The sequence below is a fragment of the Pongo pygmaeus genome, chromosome 12 (genome assembly GCF_028885625.2).
Source record: "Pongo pygmaeus isolate AG05252 chromosome 12, NHGRI_mPonPyg2-v2.0_pri, whole genome shotgun sequence".
Taxonomy (NCBI): domain Eukaryota; kingdom Metazoa; phylum Chordata; class Mammalia; order Primates; family Hominidae; genus Pongo; species Pongo pygmaeus.
Window position 1 is genome coordinate 122,729,263 of NC_072385.2, and position 19,617 is coordinate 122,748,879.

The 19,617-nt window shown below is 36.6% G+C and overlaps 2 protein-coding genes across 2 annotated transcripts in view; one reads left to right on the forward strand and one right to left on the reverse strand.

Annotated features, from left to right (window-relative positions):
• The window catches only part of ROCK2 (Rho associated coiled-coil containing protein kinase 2), a 164,343-nt gene that overhangs the window by 19,671 nt on the left and 125,055 nt on the right, over positions 1-19,617 (forward strand). The gene's annotated exons all lie outside the window — the stretch shown is intronic.
• On the reverse strand, positions 15,574-16,742 carry LOC129029184 (axin interactor, dorsalization-associated protein-like). Its single transcript, XM_054474392.2, has one exon. The coding sequence runs from the start codon at positions 16,227-16,229 to the stop codon at positions 15,804-15,806; it is 426 nt and encodes a 141-aa protein (XP_054330367.1). The 5' UTR covers positions 16,230-16,742; the 3' UTR covers positions 15,574-15,803.

Sequence of the window (19,617 nt, forward strand, 5' to 3'; positions counted from 1 at the left end):
AAAGTTATTGTCATAGCAAAAATAATACAAGCAAGACATACATCTCTTACTATGTGCCAGGCACTGTGCTTTACTAACTTGTTAGATTTCTGTGTCATTTTTCCAGTGCCATGAAAATAACAAGTTCTTTCAAGACTGGCTTCTTTTACTTAGCAATACGCATTTTAAGTTTTCCCTCCATATCTTTTCATGGCTTGATAGCTTATTTCTTTTTAGTGCTGAATAATATTCCATTGTCTGGATGTACCATACTGTACCCACTCACCCACTGAACAACATTTTGTTGCTTCCAAATTTTGCTAATTATGTATAAAGCTGCTATAAATGTTCGTGTGCAGGTTTTTGTGTGAACATAAGTTTGTTTTGTTTTGTTTTTTGAGACGGAGTCTCCCTCTGTCGCCACGCTGCAGTGCAGTGACATGATCTCGGCTCACTGCAACCTCCGCCTCCTGGGTTCAAGCTATTCTCCTGCCTCAGCCTCCCCAGTACAGGCACTCGCCGCCACGCCTAGCTAATTTTTGTATTTTTAGTGGAGACGGGGTTTCACCATGTTGGCCAGGATGGTCTTGATCTCTTGACCTCGTGATCCTCCAGCCTCGGCGTCCCAAAGTGCTGGGATTACAGGCGTGAGCCACTGGGCCCGGCTGAACGTAAGTTTTTAACTCCTTCAGGTAAATACCAAGGAGTGCAATTGCTGGACTGTATGGTAAGAGTGTGATTCCAGCTGTATGACGTTCTGGACAAAGGCAAGAGTAAGGAACCAGCAAAAAGATCAGTGACTGTTAGTGTGGAAGGAGAGCTGAATAGGTGGAGGACAGAAGATTCTTAGGGCAGTGAAAACACTATATATGATACTATAATGGTGGATACAGGTTATTATACATTTGTGTGAACCCGTGGGATGTACAGTACCAAGAATGAATACTGATGGTAACTATGGACTTTGGGGGATAATGATGTGTCAGTGTTGCAGGTTTGTTAGTTGTAACAAACGTACCATTCTGGTGAGGGATGTTGATAGTAGGGGAAGGCTATGTGTATGCAGGGGTGAGGGGTATGTGGGACATCTCTCACAGTTTTGATGTGAACCTCTAACTGCTCTTTAAATAAAGTCTTTTAAAAAACATGTTCTTTAAAAATATTCTGCACTTAGGAATACTTACGAATTCAAATATGGTTTAAAATTTTTCTAAAAAATTACGACCTCTTCTGGGTAATATAGAGGTAGTTGCGTACTTTTTGCAAACATAATGAGAAACCTCTTACCTGTCTGATTAAAGTTATATTAAAGTCAGAACATCTGAGTAGCATATATGTGTAATAGTATATAATTTCACCCAATTCTTTGAATAAAGGTTTATTCATTCTGTACCTGAGAGATTTAGTGTCTTTTAGATTTAATGTCTTACTATTTGTTTTCTCATTTAATACAATTGTGAAATATGTAGGGCAGATATACAGAATAGAGGGAAAACTGAGGTTTGGAGGTTTGTCCAAAGTCATGCAGCTACTAAGTGGCAGAACTGGAAAAGAATCAATGTCTGTAGATTTCTAAGACAGTATTCTTTTTTTCATTATGATGCTTATTTTCTGAAGTAAAACCTCAAGCTCTGAACAAGAAATCGGTTGGCTATTTGGACAAGCTGGATGGCTATCTTAGAAAAGTAATTAATAATGTTAAATGTTTTAACATTAAAAAGATTACAAACTTCAGAATATTTGTTGTCAGTGATTGTTCAACTTGTTTACCCTAAAAAATCCCCTTAGGTTCAGGTTAATCTTCTTCACTGTTCTCCAGAAGAGCACTGCTTTGGATTTTTTCATGTCTGCAAGTGAAGAGAGCGTTTCACTGTATGATCTATACTTACTGGAGATAATGATGATTAAGAACTTACCTTTAAAACTCATTAGTTGTTAGTGTGATTTTGTTCACTGACCATTTGACCAAGCTAGGGAGGAAATGGAACGCATAACTCAGGAAAGGGAAAAGAAGCTCTTCACAACTGTGGTATCCCATAATGATAAAATTAGCCAAAACCAAAAAGTACATATTTTTAACTTTCTACCACATATAAAATAATGTTTAAGACATAGTCCAGGTACTTTTACGAAGTTATAGTTGGGAAGATAAAGCTTATTGTCAAGTGGAAAGTTAAATGGTGAATTGAAGAGCTATAAATACAGTAACATAAAATGATACCTTACTTGCTATTTGAGCAGCAGATACCAAACACCCTGAATTAAGAATGGTGGCAGTCACCATGCTTTGGAAGTATTAGAAAGAAGACCATTATGGATGCTCTTCTAATGCATTCGTGACATGAATGCAACAATGGCAGCAACAGTCATGATGATAAGAATAGTAGCAAACACTTAAATGGCTACCGTTTCTGGCATTTATATATAAAACATATAAAAATATATATGTATAAAATACATATACACACACTAGTGATACCTTGATTTCTTAACTTTATTTTTTCTTATTTTTAAAAAATTGATACATTAATATGAAAATTATGTATATTTATGGTGTACAACATGACGTTAACACCTCAATTTTTGAAAGATACTTTTCTTTGTGTAGTATTCTGAATTGACCGTTGTTTGTTTTGTTTTTGGCTTAAATAACGGAAATTTATTATCTCAAAGTTCTGGAGTCTGGAAGTCCCAGATCAAGGTGTTGGCAGGTTTGGTTTCTTCTGAGGTTTTTCTCCTTGGCATGCAGATGGTCGCCTTCTCACTGTGTCCTCGCGTGGCCTTTCCCCTTGCTTGTGTACCCCTGGTGTCATAATCTCCTCTTAGAAGGACACCAGTCAGACTGGATGAAGACCCACTCTGATGACCTTATTTTAATTTAGTCATCTCTTTAAAGACCCTATTTTTAAATACCAATGACATTTTGAGGTACTGGGAGTTAGGACTTCAACTCGTGAATTTTGGGGTGGAGGGGGAAACATAATTCAGTCAGTAACTATCCATCTATTTATCTATTTTTAAACCTATCATTTTTAACGTGGAGTGCTGTAAGATTGAAGATGCTTCAAAGAATGAATATGTATTTGAAAACTTGTGATCGAGTTTTTGTTGTGATGCTTCGTCCTTTGATCAGGGTAAACTGGTCGCTTTCCTGTCTGTAATACAGCTTTCAATTCCTACCTTTCGGGATTATTGTGGGATAGATTGACTGCTTTTGTTTTTGTTTTATTTAGTACTTTTAAAACATTGCTCCACTGTCTTTAAAAAAAAAAAATCAGTCCAGAGGTTTATTTGAGACTAATAATTTATTTGGCATTCTCTGACCCAGTGATCCACCTGCCTCAGCCTCCCAAAGTGCTGGACGCAGTGGCCACGCCTGTAATCCCAGCACTTGGGAGGCTGAGGTGGATGGATCACTAGGGCAGGAGTTCAAGAGCAACCTGGCTAACATGGCGAAACCCTGTCTCTACTAAAAATACAAAAATTAGCCCGGTGCGGTGGTGTGCACCTGTAGTTCCAGCTACTTGAGAGGCTGAGGCACGAAAATCGCTTGAACATTGGAGGCGGAGGTTGCAGTGAGCTGAGATCGTGCCACTGCACTTCAGCCTGGATGACAGAGTGAGACCCTGTTTCAAAACAAGAAAATAATTTGATCCTTTTGTGCCTTGCTTTGTTATGCCGGTAAAGAGCAGCAGTTAATCTAGAGCTAATTTTTCCATGCTACTGAGGGAAAAGCCTTTTGAGTACAGTACCTCAAGTCCCGTGAATTGTAGGGTTTTCCATTCTGGCTAGCATGGCAGGAATTATTCTTGATCAGCTCTTGGGAAATGTCTCATGTAGATCACTGATAAGTTCTCTACTGAAGACTCTAGCGGGAGCACTTGCGTTCTTTCTCTGTACACCTCCCTCCTCTCTGGTACTCTGCTCTGTTAACTGCATTGGCTTCCTTGGCTTCTAGCTCTGCTTCTGCAATCCAGGGTGACCACTTGGCTCAACTTAGGTTCCCTCTCTGGGCATGGTCACCTGGAAGTGGCCATGATAGGGCTCACTTTGTTTTTCTCCTCTCAGGGAGGGACCACCGTCTTTCACTGCCTGATATCCAGTGTCTTGAAAGTTATCATTTCACTTATTTTTTCTGGTTGGTAAGTTGTTTCAGGTGGCTGGAAGGGGTAGATTCTAGATATTTTAACTTAACTCCCTAAGCATTAAATGTAAACCCATTATCAGACTAGAATAAGACCTATATTAAATAATTTTATTGCTTCATAATTTATGTAAGGTATTTATCACAGTGGTGACATGGCAAAAAAAAATGTTTGCTGTTGCTGTCCTTATTATCTCATCAAAGGACTCAATGTTGGTGTCTTCCTTACCTTTAAGTGTTAAAGTATTTAAGATGAGGTCCAATCCAGCTGATTACAGCTGCACCATGAGACAGTGCTATTGAAGGAACCTGGTAGTGGGTAAAGAATATTGAAAAAGTTGATATAAACATTATGGCAGTGGCCCAAGTAGCTATTATTTTCTTCTTTGTACTAGGAAAACCCCTGGAATTTATTTGGGTTTGGGCTGAATGAAGACTACTTTAAAAAATTTTTTTAAAAGCAGTTTTGTTGCTGTGTGTGATTAGCCACATGAATAAGTTGAAGCTATGGAATGTGAACACCAGAGGTTTGTGAGTAGCTTCCAGGAAGAGTCTTTACAGGGAGTGAATGTATCCTTTTCTTGCCATTGCCTTTTAACAGCTGGTGTTGGTGCTTGCTATCCCATGTCATTAGGTGGAAGCAGTGGATTCAGGCTGACAGTAACAAAGCTGAGGAGCTTAGTTCCCTAATCATCATTGGAGCCACTGGATCCACCCTGAATAGTTTTAAGGTGTTTTCTGGTTAGGTTTTTCTGTCACTTGCAGCTGAATCAATCCAAACCAATAATATAATTTATTATGATAATATAGTATAAAATATCCGTGATATTTAAAAATTACCATTATTTCTTTAATATTGCCAAGGAAATAAGGTGTTTAGAAATGTGTAGATCAGATGGGACGTATCTAAAAATAATAAGAGCTATTTATGACAGACCCACAGCCAATATCGTACTGAATGGGCAAAAACTGGAAGCATTCCCTTTGAAAACTGGCACAAGACAGGGATGCCCTCTCAACATAGTGTTGGAAGTTCTGGCCAGAGCAATCAGGCAGGAGAAAGAAATAAAGGGTATTCAGTTAGGAAAAGAGGAAGTCAAATTGTCCCTGTTTGCAGATGACATGATTGTATATCTAGAAAACCCCATCGTCTCAGCCCAAAATCTCCTTAAGCTGATAAGCAACTTCAGCAAAGTCTCAGGATACAAAATCAATGTGCAAAAATCACAAGCATTCTTATACACCAGTAACAGACAAACAGAGAGCCAAATCATGAGTGAATTCCCATTCACAATTGCTTCAGAGAGAATAAAATACCTAGGAATCCAACTTACAAGGGATGTGAAGGACCTCTTCAAGGAGAACTGCAAACCACTGCTCAACGAAATAAAAGAGGATACAAGCAAATGGAAGAACACTCCATGCTCATGGATAGGAAGAATCAGTATTGTGGAAATGGCCATACTGCTCAAGGTAATTTAAACATTCAATGCCATCCCCATCAAGCTACCACTGACTTTCTTCACAGAATTGGAAAAAACTACTTTAAAGTTCATATGGAACCAAAAAAGAGCCCACATTGCCAAGTCAATCCTAAGCCAAAAGAACAAAGCTGGAAGCATCATGCTACCTGACTTCAAACTATACTACAAGGCTACAGTAACCAAAACAGCATGGTACTGGTACCAAAACAGAGATATAGACCAATGGAACAGAACGGAGCCCTCAGAAATAATACCACACATCTACAACTATCTGATCTTTGACAAACCTGACAAAAACAAGAATTGGGGAAAGGATTCCCTATTCAACAAATGGTGCTGGGAGAACTGGCTAGCCATATGTAGAAAGCTGAAACTGGATCCCTTCCTTACACCTTATACAAAAATTAATTCAAGATGGATTAAAGACTTAAATGTTAGTCATATAAAACCGTAAAAACTCTAGAAGAAAACCTAGGCAATACCATTCAGGACATAGGCATGGGCAAGGACTTCATGTCTAAAACACCAAAAGCAATGGCAACAAAAGCCAAAATTGACAAATGGGACCTAATTAAACTAAAGAGCTTCTGCACAGCAAAAGAAACTACCATCAGAGTGAACAGGCAACCTATAGAATGGGAGAAAATTTTTGCAATCTACTCATCTGACAAAGGGCTAATATCCAGAATCTACAATGAACTCAAACAAATTTACAAGAAAAAAACAAACAACCCCATCAAAAAGTGGGCGAAGGCCATGAACAGACACTTCTCAAAAGAAGACATTTGTGCAGCCAGCAGACACATGAAAAAATGCTCATCATCACTGGCCATCAGAGAAATGCAAATCAAAACCACAATGAGATACCATCTCACACCAGTTAGAATGGCGATCATTAAAAAGTCAGGCAACAACAGGTGCTGGAGAGGATGTGGAGAAATAGGAACACTTTTACACTGTTGGTGGGACTGTAAACTAGTTCAACCATTGTGGAAGACAGTGTGGCGATTCCTCAGGGATCTGGAACTAGAAATACCATTTGACCCAGCCGTCCCATTACTGGGTATATACCCAAAGGATTATAAATCATGCTGCTGTAAAGACACATGCACACGTATGTTTATGGCGGCACTATTCACAATAGCAAAGACTTGGAAGCAACCCAAATGTCCAACAATGATAGACTGGATTAAGAAAATGTGGTATACTTTTATGGAATGCTGTGTAGCCGTAAAAAAGGATGAGTTCATGTCCTTTGTAGGGGCATGGATGAAGCTGGAAACCATCATTCTGAGCAAACTGTTGCAAGGACAAAAAACCGAACACCGCATGTTCTCACTCATAGGTGAGAATTGAACAATGACAACACTTGGACACAGGAAGGGGAACATCACACACCAGGGCCTGTTGTGGGGTTGGGGGAGCGGGGAGGGATAGCATTAGGAGATATACCTAATGTAAATGACGAGTTAATGGGTGCGGCACACGAACATGGCACATGTATACATATGTAACAAGCCTGCACGTTGTGCACATGTACCCTAGAACTTAAAGTATAATAAAATATATATATATAAATGTGTAGATCAGGGCAGCTTTAAGAAATAGCTTTTGGAAGTTAATAGCTGTTTATGTATATGCCTGGTGTTTTACAGACATTTTATGTCCTTTATTTCCTTTTCATAACAATGCTGCAAAGTTATGTTGTTATCTCTGTTTTATTGATGCTATGAGGTTTAGAGAAGTTATGTAAGAGTTGCATTGGTAAAGTTAATATTCAATTTCAAGTCCGTCTGATTCCAAATCGCATACTTTTTTCACTAACCCATGCTTTTCTAACCCCTTTGCTTTAAATTTTTATCTCTGAGTATCTTCTGATTGGTAAATTAATCTATTTAGGAGATGCCCTGTAAAAGTGACTAAATTTATTATTTCAGGCCACGTATTTCTTTTGTTTCTTATTATGTTGACATAAGTTACATGTCTTTTAGTTACTTGCATCATTTCTGTGGCCTCATTCCCAGGAAAAGTTAAGCTTTCCTGAATTTGTGAAGTTGAACACCACCATAAACTCTGGACTCATGATAATTTAACCTTATGTTATATACCATAGATGAGAGTTTAGTCTGAAGAAGATCTCAAACTATTAAGCTTCTTAACTGTGCTGGTATTCTCCATCAATTAAAGGTTTGGTTTATGTATGGTTAGCTTTAAACGACCACACTTAGGATCTGAGGAAAACCATTTGACCCTTCTAGCCTATTCTAAGTCTCTTAATTCACTGAGAAATTTTGATGCATTTTTAGTTTTCATTCACTTATTATTTTGTTTTAGCCCTCTCTTTTTGTTCTGGAATGACATATTAGCAGTCAGAGGACAGACATACCATATCCTAGGAACCTAAGCATGTCAAGAATTACTTAAAATACATGGTCGCATAAAATGTTTACGTCTTAAAGAAATTTACATTTTGTAATCTGTTATGGCAAAATATTTTTAAAGCCTGAGTGTTCCAGACCTGTTCTACCTGTTACCTCTTAACTGAGATGAAGACTGCATACCTGAAAGAGAAATTCACTGGTAGAAGAGACACATGCCAGAACTACTGAGAATTAAGTCTTTGTTTATGTAACCTTTTAGTTTGTTGAGTCTTTCCTTTTTTGGAGTACATGAAATTAAATACTATGGAATAATTTGCCATTCTCAGCTGTTAATATATTCCCTATGCTGTAGAATTTGTTAATGCTACCTTTATTGTTATATAAACCTGACACGGTTTTTGACTTTAGTAATTGACAAAGTATGGATGTAAATTTAACAAGGAAAAACATTTAAAATTAGTGATGTTACATATACAAGTGTTGTGTAAATTCTGAATTTTCTTGGTCTCTAAGACCTATCCATCACCTCCTCTTCCACCCACCGCTGATACTGGATATACGTAGTATTTATTTATACCTATTTATTTATTTTGCCTCTTTTGCCTTTACAATAGTTACCCATTTTCCAACTTCTCAAGTTGGAGTGCTACCAGTTGAGGGTAGTTGTATTGAGTAGTTCTTTTAAAGAGAGCTTTCTTAGGGTATATCCAAATACTTCTCTTTCCAGTATAATAGCCATTAGCTACATATGGCTAAGTTAATTAAACTAATCAAAACAACATAAATTCAGTTCCTCAGTTGTGCTAGCCTTATTTCAAGTGCTTAGTAGCTACATGTGGCTAGTGGCTACCATCTCGGACAGCACAGCTTTATAGAACGTTTGCAGTGTTCTGTTGAGTATACTTAGAATGTGGACTGAAGAAGGCCCCTGGTACAACTCTATTTTAGATATATGTCATTTAATAATGTACTTACGGCTTTAATTTCTGGCTGAGGTTGTTCGAAAAAGTGAAGTCTTTAATCCTTGTGAAGCTTGCCTTGCTTACCAGTCTGCATTCTGATGAGTTTTCTCACTATGTTTTGAAGTCTTTTACAGTGCTGCCTATTTAACAGACAAATAGGACTTTGCTTGTTGTTAAATGATTTGCCAGAAAAAAATTATGGATATGTTTTTAGAAGTTTATTATATTCCTGATTATAAGAGTAACAGATGTATTATAGAAAACTGGGAAATGTAAAGAGTAAACAATAAAAACTTATATTATGCTGACTCAGATAATTTACTGTTTTTTTTGTACTAGTTTTATTCATAATATAATTAAAAAAATTTTAAACTGTTGGGAATTTATCTCGTACTCAGTTTATTTCCATTTTGTTCCCTTGTAGCATAAGAGTTTCTATATGATACTGTAAAACAACAACAACAACAAAAGAAAAACACTTTGAAGCATACACTGCAGTATTGAATTCAGTGGTTATAATTGCTTAACCATTCCTCTGTTGTTGGACATTGTGTTCTGTGTAATGGTGCTCTTTGTTTTGTAACATAGATTACGAGGGTACATCTCTAACTTCAGAATAATTGTTTTACTTTTTTTGGTAATTATTTGTTAAGTTTATGTCTTATGCTAGAGTATAAGCCATTTGAGTGCAAGGACCATGCCTTGATTACTTGTCTTAGGTCTTTTTTGCATTGAGAAAGGATATAAAGTTATTTTAGTGATATTTTTATCCTCAGTTTATATCATTGTGTCTGATATATAGATACTTGTTTGACAAATTGAACTTAGATAATTGGATTTTTCATTTTCATAGGTTTTGCTTATGGATAAGAATATGCACGACATTTTAATGAAGTAATAATTCAGCTTTTTGGACACATTCCTTTAGGGATTATAGTCTCATTTGTGATATACATTTTTCCTTTTTTGCAGCTCTTTTCACAGGAGAAAGTTTTTGGATATGCCATTTAAAGAGATGAATAATTTTTCAAGGACATCTATATTTAAGCATCATATTTGCCTGGCTTTATCACATACCACAATATGGTTTAGCTATTTGAAGAACATCTTTAGTGGCAAATGCAAAACAGTGAATCATGGGTGCTGAGATACTGGCCACATTTAGTTATGATACAGCTTTGTAGCTTGTATAAGTTGATTTCAACAGTGTTCTAAAAGGAACTATGAAAAGCAAATTTGAGGATATGTATAGTTTGTTTTTTTTCCTAAACTTACTTGGTTTTGCGTGTAAAATGTGGCAGATAGGAAACCTTATTCATGTAAATATGGTATATGTTGGAAATTGTAGTATGTTGGTACCAATAAGTGTAAATGAAGTTCTAAACTATTCTTAAACACATTTTAAATACCTTTAACAGTACTGTTTTAGTGAATAATAGTAACTAAACAGCATGTGCAATGCAGTTAATTTCTTTAAAGAACATACAAAGGACGTATGTCAGTCAAAACTGGTATAAAGAGAGCAGCAAATTGGAAAACATTCATAGTAATGTTTTTAGTTGCTACATTAGACTATGAGGAGAACATTACTATTACTGTGAAATACAAATTGTTGACTGCAAATAGTTTTTCTGGTATCATTATAAATGCTTTATTCATTTATCTCTAGTTCTATAGTAATACATTTAAATCTACCTTATTTTTAATCGCTTTTAATATTCCATTGCTTGGATAAATTATTTATCCATTACCCCTACCAAAGGATTTTTGAGTCACTTTCTTTACATCTGAGTATCAAAGAATGTTCTTATAAATATATATTTATGCAGATTCTAGGAAAAATGCTATAATTTTTTCCTGTACTTCTGACATTTCTTCAGTTAGTGTTAAATGTTTTTATAATAAGGACAAAGTAAAAATTTATATTTGTAAAAAATGCTTTAAAAAGTTGTTTAAATATTTGAGAGGAAAAATTAGATTATTTTCTCTCTTTATAACATGCACCAAAATAAACTCCCGATAATTAAAGAGGATAAAGGTAAAGTGAGAAACCATAAACTATACAGATTCCCATCTGATCTAAACATAATAGATATGAAAACAGTCACATTATAATGTAGTTTTTATTTACTGAAAGTGAACAAAACTAAAAGAGAAGTTAAAAGAGAGAAAAAACTGAGGAAAACCATATGCCCCAAGAGGCATACGCAGCACTAATATTTTTAACATAAAGAGGTTATACAAATTTGCTGTAAAACCTCAAATATCAATAGAAACATGGTACCAGGATTTAGACAATTCACCAAAGAAATGCAAACGACAAAAATAATGCTCAGGATTTAAAAATATAAAAATTAAAACATCAATAAGGGATCATTTTATTCTTATAAAACCCAAAAATATTTTAAATATGGTAGCATCTGCTGTAGAAGAGCGTAAATTTGTCACATTTATTCACTGCTGGTCAGAGTCTTTCTTGTTAGTTTTAATTTGTCTTTAGTTAATAGTTAATAGACTAGAACAGTTGTAGGTTTACAGAAAATTAAGCAGATGATACAGAGATCCCATGTCACAGCTACCCCATCCCCTTCCGTTTCTATTATTAACATCCTACATTAGTGTGGTACACTTGTTACATACAGTTAATGAACCAATGTTGATACATTATTATTAACTGAAGTACATAGTTTTCTTTAGGGTTCATTCTGTGCTGTACATTTGTTTGGGTTTTGACAGATGTGTAATATCAAGTATCCACAGTTACAGTATCATACAAAAGAGTTTTACTGTCCTAAAACTCCCCCGTGCTCCACTTCATCATCCTCCTTTCTTTTTCCTCTTGTTGCCTCCAATCACTGAGCTTTTTGCTATCTCTAGTTTTGCCTTTTCCAGAATGTCATATAAATGGAATTGTCCAGTGCGTAGGCTTTTCAGAATGGTTTCTTTCACATAGAAATATGCATTTAAGTTTCGTTCATGTCTTTTTTTGTGGCTGTATGATTCATTTCTTTTTATTGCTGAATAATATTCCATATACCACAGTTTATCATTTACCTATTGAAGCACATATTGGTTCCCTCCAGTTTTTGGCAATTATAAAGCTGCTGAAAACATTTGTATGCAGGTTTTAGGGACAAAACCCCAACAGAAGTTGAGGAACATCTATTCTCAACAATAACAAATGCATTATTAATACATGGAAAAAAGATGAATCAGAATTATACTGAATGAAAGAACCAGTCCAATAAAGAGCACATACTATTTGATTTCATTTACATATAATTATATAAACTTCAAACTAATTTATAGTGATAGGAAAACAAATCATTTGTTTCCTGGAGAAAGTGGGGGCTTTTGAAGAGGGGCAGGAGAGAGGGATTTTTCAGGAGTACAGGAAACTTTGTGGATTGATGGATATGTTCATTATAGTGACTGTGGTGATGATTTTATGGATGTATACATATTGACAAAACTTATCAAATTGTACAGTTTAAATGTGTGCTATTTATTGTATGTCAGTTTTACCTTAATAAAGCTCCTTTTTAAAACGAAGCTTAGAGTTTAAAAGAATATAAAGTATATGCTAAAAACTGAGAAAATTTTAAAATATGAATTTGTTAATTTATTGAGAATAACTATAATAAAGCCATTTAATTTCACCTATGTAGTACTTAATGAAAAATATGTTTTTCAATACAAAAAGTTTAGTGAGAAGAGTGGCCTTGCTCTGTTATTTTGCAAATCTTTTTAGTGTCTGACTTTAGTAGGAAACGACGGCTGGATTCTCATCTGCTTCTTCATGTGATCAGTTGTGATATGTTGTATTTGTTGAAGTAAATGAAGAAAAATCATCATTGTACGTATTTGTAGTTGGAAAAGGGAGGGGGATATTAATAGCCTTTCTAGATAGTTCTGGATATTCTTCAAGTTCTCTGTTGAAATCCCCCATCTTGATATCTCAGACATATTAATAGCAGTGATTTTGAAGTTTATGTTAAGTTTCTGGATCTCCTGTGGGGGGGGTGTGTGTGTGTGTGTGTGTGTGTGTGTGTGTGTGCTTTCTCTCGATTTTATGATATTTTAGTTTTATCATCTGGTATGGCTACTAATGTTTGACTGCTGGGCATTGCATGCGAAAAAATTGCATAGGATTAGGTAACATTGTCTTCAGAGAGGATTTACATTTTCTTCTGGCAGTTACGGTTGAGGCAGACTACCTTAATGTATTCAGTAATTGAACTGATTTGAGGCAGATTTTCAATCTTTTGCGGGTTGGTCTAGTTTTGATTTTTCCTTATTACTTCTAGGGTATAGCCCTTTAGTAGACTCAATTAAAAACCCTGGACTTTTTCTTCTTCGTAAGTCCAGAACTCTAATTTTTGTGTTCCCTACTCTGTAAGAATGCTAGAAGCTCTCTTAGGCTTCTCAACTTCAGAGCTGCAACTTTGTAGTCAACTTCAGGTTCACTTCTTTGTCCACCCACCACCCTGCCACCTCAAGGATTTTGGTTTCAAATCTTTACTGCTTTGGGGGCTCTCCAGGACTTGAGTAGATTTTTAAAAATAAATTCGTTTGGCCTTTAAAGCTTTTCCTTATTGATAAGATTGGCTTGCAACAAATTAGTCTATCATTGGTAGAGATAGAAATCTCCAGATTTTCTAAGAATTGTTTGTTTTTTAAAAAAAGTGTTTCAGTGTACTAGATAGTAGAATTTCAGGGGCTTGATATATTATAATTACTCTCATGCTGATTTCATAGCTAGTTGAGAGTTGGAGAAGTAAGTTAGAGATCAGAATGTCATCTATATTACTGGTAAAATCTAGGATGCAGGCTGTGGCTCAAATACAGGACAAAACTATTGTCCTAAATGAAATTTGAGTCATAGATACATTTTTCTCACAGAGGTGAAATCTTCCTTTTTTTATTATAAGAATAAGAGTAGATGAGAATAAATGTGTATCATTTATATTGATCAAAATTCTGGAAAATTAAGTAATTTAGTGTAACTTAAAATTGTAAATCACTGTTGTGGTCAGTGTGTGTTATATAACAGACATAGGTTGTATATACAACCTATGATTCTTCAATTGAGCTTATATTTTTATGAATTTTATGAATTGAGCTTATATTTTTATGAATTTTGCAGAGCGTGGATTTGTAGTAAGTAATGTTGAGCATGCCAGGATATAAAATATTATTTTGCATTCTCAGGAATTATCAAAAAATAGAATATTTTGTGATGATTATGTTTGCAATTTGGTAACCGTTCTGCAATCTGGTTATTTGCTGTTCATATTCGGAATTTATCTAAGAGTCAATGAGTTGTGTACTCCAAGAATTCTCTCAGTATTGCAGTATATGTCACAATAATGTGGCAATATCTTTCATCAATTCTAAGCCATGTGATTAGGCATGTTAATTGTTGGAATCACCCATTTAAAACTGCTTAACTTTGAACCCAACTCCACTTTAAACTTGTTTTAAAAATTGTAAATAAGACTTTACAGTAATGGCCAGAACTCATTTAGTATTTGAGGTTGTAATCAGTGCTAACACCAGGTGACACAAATGCAGTCAAGCTACTTCCCTTGAAAAAACTCACCAAACTTTAGGATCAGATTACCATAACATGGGCTAAATTAAAAACAGAAATGAAATACACAGTATTTATTACAGGGATATTTACCAGGAAAAGAAAGTATCTTTAGGCCATGTTGGTTTGACTATTATTTTACGTGATTTTATAATTAGTTCAGTCCATTCATAGAAATCTCTCAAAGAAAAATTTTGACGTAGCTCTTTTTTTTTCTTTTATTTCTTTTTTTTTGGAGACAGAGCAGGCTGGAGTGATGTGGCATGATCTTGGCTCACTTCAACCTTTGCCTCCAGGGCTCAAACCGTCTTCCCACCTCAGCCTCCTGAGTAGCTGGGACTACAGGCATATGCCATCATGCCCGGCTAATTTTTGTATATTTTGTAGAGACAGGGTTTCATCACATTTCCCAGACTGGTCTCAAAGTCCTGAGCTCAAGTGGTCTTCCTGCCTTAGCTTCCCAAAGTGCTGGGATTACAGACATGAGCCACCAAGTCCAGCTGACGTAATACAGTAATTGACTGGTTTCATATTAGGAACATTAAACTACATTTTTATATTTCATATACTCATTTTTGTGATTTTTAAAACAATTTTTTGGTGGAGATGGGGACTGAAATAACTTTCTAGGTATAGAACCCTAATTTGCAATACTGTTTCTATTGGAAATTCGAATTTTATTTACAAATTTTAATTTCAGTCGTTATCAAAGAACCAGTTAGGTTGTAAGATGGGTGGGAGTTGTGTGTAAGCTCCATTAAATCAAACCATCTTTATTTTGTGTATTCTGCATATGCACACACATGTACATATACAGTTATTCCTCGAAGTCTGTGGGAGACTGGTTCTAGGACCTCTAGAGGATACCAAAATCCATCCTTGCTCAAGTCCCTTATGTAAAATGGTGTAGTGTTTTCATATAACCTGTGCTCATCCTCCTGTATACTTTAAATCGTTTCTAGATTACTTATAATGCCTAATACAATGTAAATACTATGCCGATAGTTTTTTTTTTTTTTAATAGAAAGTAAAAACATGTTTCAAAAGCTGCAATAAACCTGTATCCAAAGGAGTCCTATACATCAGTGATGTGCTGGACTTTGAATTCTGTGGTACAGCTTTGCATTGGACTCCCTCCGGCCTACTGGTCTGGGTACGGCTTGCTTCCTGCCTGTTGAAGGGTGAATACGCTACACAGAGCTATGATGGTTTCTACTGAGTGGTAAAATTCACAGAAGTTCCAGGTTCATCATGTCAGGATCATTCCTTGTGCAAAGTTTGATGTAGATGAAGATAAAGTGGTTTCTTGGTCAGTAATTGCAATTGCTTTCTTTTCAAGTCAGTGGGCTTCTTGTATAGTTCTATTACAATTGGCCCAGGTTTAATTTCATCCATCTCCATGAAAGCAAAACACTTGGTGCTGGTAAACCTTTTTTTAGGCTTGTAGTGTTTGAATTCAAAGAAGATAGCTGCACCTTTGGTTAATTTTTCAACATGCTTCTGGAGCTCAATGTCCACATTAAAATGAACATATATATCTTCTTTTCTTGAAGCCACAGGAGTATCTTGCACAGGAGTTAAGTCTATGCCATTCAGATCCTTTACATTAACTGTAATATGGGGATCGATGCACTGCCCAGCATCTTTCAAACCAATTTTCTCAATTCTGATAGTGAGTAATGTCATTCCTGGTTCCGATGGCAACCTTGATAAGAAAGTACCGGGAACTCTAGCAGGAAAAGAATCAGGAGACCCTGCTCCAGCATCACCCTCTTCTTCATCTTCTTCAAATTCCAAATTCTCTTCTTCACCAGGTGCCAAAATTCTTCTTAACAGGACAGGCTAAACATCAAATGGGAATTCTTTATTATATGTAAGAATATTCTTTAGGATTGGTTCTAGCTTCTTCAGGTTCTCCGGTTTAAATTCTTCTTGAGGCTGTGTGGACTGTAAAGCTGCACTTCGCAATTCTAAGCATGTTGCAATTTTGCCTATGGTTTTCTTTTGTTCTTCTGTGAATTCAAAATTATTGTGTTGAGCTTGGGCCTCTTTTTGGAGATGTCTTGCTAATATCTGATACTCGTCTATCGCCTCCACCAGCTGGCCCCAAGAGTCGCAGTCAGCGCCTCTCCTAAAACTGGCACCCCAGCGCTGCAGCAGACTCCGGGTCACCTCTGACATGGCCGGTCCCCACCCCGTCCCCTCCTGCCCCTACCCCAGCAAGGCCGGGTTCTAGGGCGCCATCCTCCCCAGACCTGGCCCCGACATTAACAGGGCCAGGAGGAACCGCTACGGCCACCACCGCCACCCGCCGAGGAGCCGCCCCAGCCCATTTTTCACCGATAGTTGTTATATTGTATTGTTTAGGGACTAATGACAAGGAAAAAATTCTGTGTATGTTCAGTACAGATGCAACAATCTGTTGGTTTTTTTCCTGAATATTTTCAGTTTCAATTGTTGAATCAGTGGATTCAGAAACCACGGATATGGAGGGCTGACTGTATACAGTCTTTTTGGTATGTTTCTTTTTCAGAAGTGTTGGTTTAGATTCAGATATATTTGTTAGTTAGAAGTTTCTTTAAGATAATGTTTTCTGGCTGGGTGCGGTGGCTAACGCCTGTAATACCAGCACTTTGGGAGGCTGAGGCGGGTGGATCACGAGGTCAAGAGATCGAGACCATCCTGGACATCATGGTGAAACTCCATCTCTACCAAAAATACAAAAATTAGCTGGGCATGGTGGCATGCGCCTGTAGTCCCAGCTACTCGGGAGGCTGAGGCAGGAGAATTGCTTGAACCTGGGAGGTGGAGGTTGCAGTGAGCTGAGATCGCACCACTGCACTCCAGCCTGGTGACAGAGTGAGACTCCGTCTCAGAAACAAACAAACAAACAAAAAAGATAATGTTTTCTGTCATTTTGGTGATAATTATGCAAGAAAGGAAGGTCAGCTTCATTACCTGGTACACAGGAGAAAAAAGTATTCATAAAATGGGATACCACTGATTTGACTACTTCATGTGTAGAAACCATAAGATCATCTTTAGATTTTTGAATTATACTTTTTGAAGTACAAACCATTCAGTACATTTTATAATACTGTAAATTAATTAAAACCATTGTTGTTAGTGTAATTATAGCCTCGGTAGTTTTTCAAGGAAACGTGGTAATAAAATATCGAGACCTCAGTTACATATGTCTGTTGGTTTATACCACTGACTTTATTAGAATATTAGTTTGGCGTCATTCTTTTTTCCCCCAAGAAAACCTGCTTTCTGTATCTTCCCATATTTTTCAAGCAGGTCTGCTATAGTTAATTCCTGTCTGTCAGCATTTGGATTGTTTATACTGTACTTCCCACATGGTGTTGGTAGGTATTTTCTTGCTGTATTAGCTGGCTACAGTATTATGGCTTTGCTTGCTGATGGAAATAGGTTTGTTCACTAAGCTCCTTAGGGCAAGGACATTAGCTCATTAATTTATGCTGTAGACATATTTGTTGAAATGATATCCCAGAGCTATCAAGTTAACAGCGGAGTTCTTTTACCTGTTTCTGTATTCCTTTGCTTTGATTGAGAAAGTGAACTTATTTTGCAATTGATTCTTAAATCCCTTGTGTTCAAAGGATTTTATGTACACTCAGTCATTTAATGAATATTTAGTAACTACGGCATGCCAACCACTGGTTTAGGCAGTGAACAAAGCAGATAGAATTTTCCTATCAGTTTGCATTTTAATAAGGAGCTAGATAATAATTGTTTGTAGGATAGTGATAAGTGGTAAGGAGAAAGAAAGTAAAACAAAGAAAGATAATGCAAAATATAGAATTTTAAAAGTTTACGTATTATAATAAGTTCTCCCAGAAAAGGTGACTTTTAAGTGAAGACTTGGTGGAGAGCTACCACCAAGTGGTGCAGATATATGGGTGTGAGCATTTCTGACAGAAGGAAATAGTAAGTCCAAAGTCCCTGAGTCAGGAACATGCCTTGTGTGGTTTTTAAAAAACTTCTTATTTTGAAACAATTTTATAAACTTACTGCGTACACAAAACATTTGATTTGTCAACTGTCCAAATAATGTTCTTCATAGCAAAAGAATCTGACCCAGGATCATATATTCATCCAACTCTCATGGCTCTCGAATCTGCTTCAATCTGGAACAGTTCCCCAGTCTTTCTTGACTCTCATGCTCTTGACAGTTTTGATGATTACAAGCCATTTATTTTGTAGAAATTGTTCCAGATTTGCCACTGGGAGCCCTTTCATACTGGCTTATATGTCTTCCTGACAAGTCACCATCAGTCCTTGTACACTTCTTTACTTATTTTTAAACTTTTTTTTTGAAATAATTATAAATTCACAGTAAGTTTGCACAAATAGTACAGAATGGTCCTGTGTACCCCATTTCCCATAGTGTTTATGTCTTACATAACTATAGTTTATTCTCAAAACGAGGACATTGACATTGATACATTGTGTATGTATAGCTCTATGCCATTTTATCACCTGTGCACTCCTTCCTTTTTGGCACAAGATGCTACAAGCTCATCTTATCATTTTCCTACTCCAGCCTTAGAATCAGCTATTTCTCCAAGGAGCCCTAGTTCCTTTTAGTGAAGAGTAGTATTTTAAAACCAAGATCTGAGTGCTAGATGAGCTCATTGCTATGGGAGTATCTATTGTACACCAGGCCCTTTCAGTGGTCACATCCAGGAGGCATGTGCATGCACGTAAGTGTGTGTGTGTGTGCACCCATACAGACATTTATCTACATCTGTATTTCTGTATCCATCTTTATTTTTTTTTAGCTTTATTTTTGAGACGGAGTCTCGCTCTGTTGTCCAGGCTGGAGTGTAGTGGCATGATCTCTGCTCACTGCAACCTCTGCCTCCCGGGTTCAAGCAATTCTCTTGTCTCAGCCTCCCGAGTAGTTGGGACTACAGGCGTGCGCCACCACACCCAGTTAATTTTTGTATTTTTAGTAAAGACAGGGAGGGTTTCACCATGCTGGCCAGGCTGGTCTCGAACTCCTGACCTCGGTTGTTCCACCCTCCTTGGCCTCCCGAAGTGTTGGGAT

Bases quoted from the DNA above. Each gene is read 5' to 3' on its own strand.
- LOC129029184 (XM_054474392.2), bottom strand. From the start codon at position 16,229: ATGACATTACTCACTATCAGAATTGAGAAAATTGGTTTGAAAGATGCT.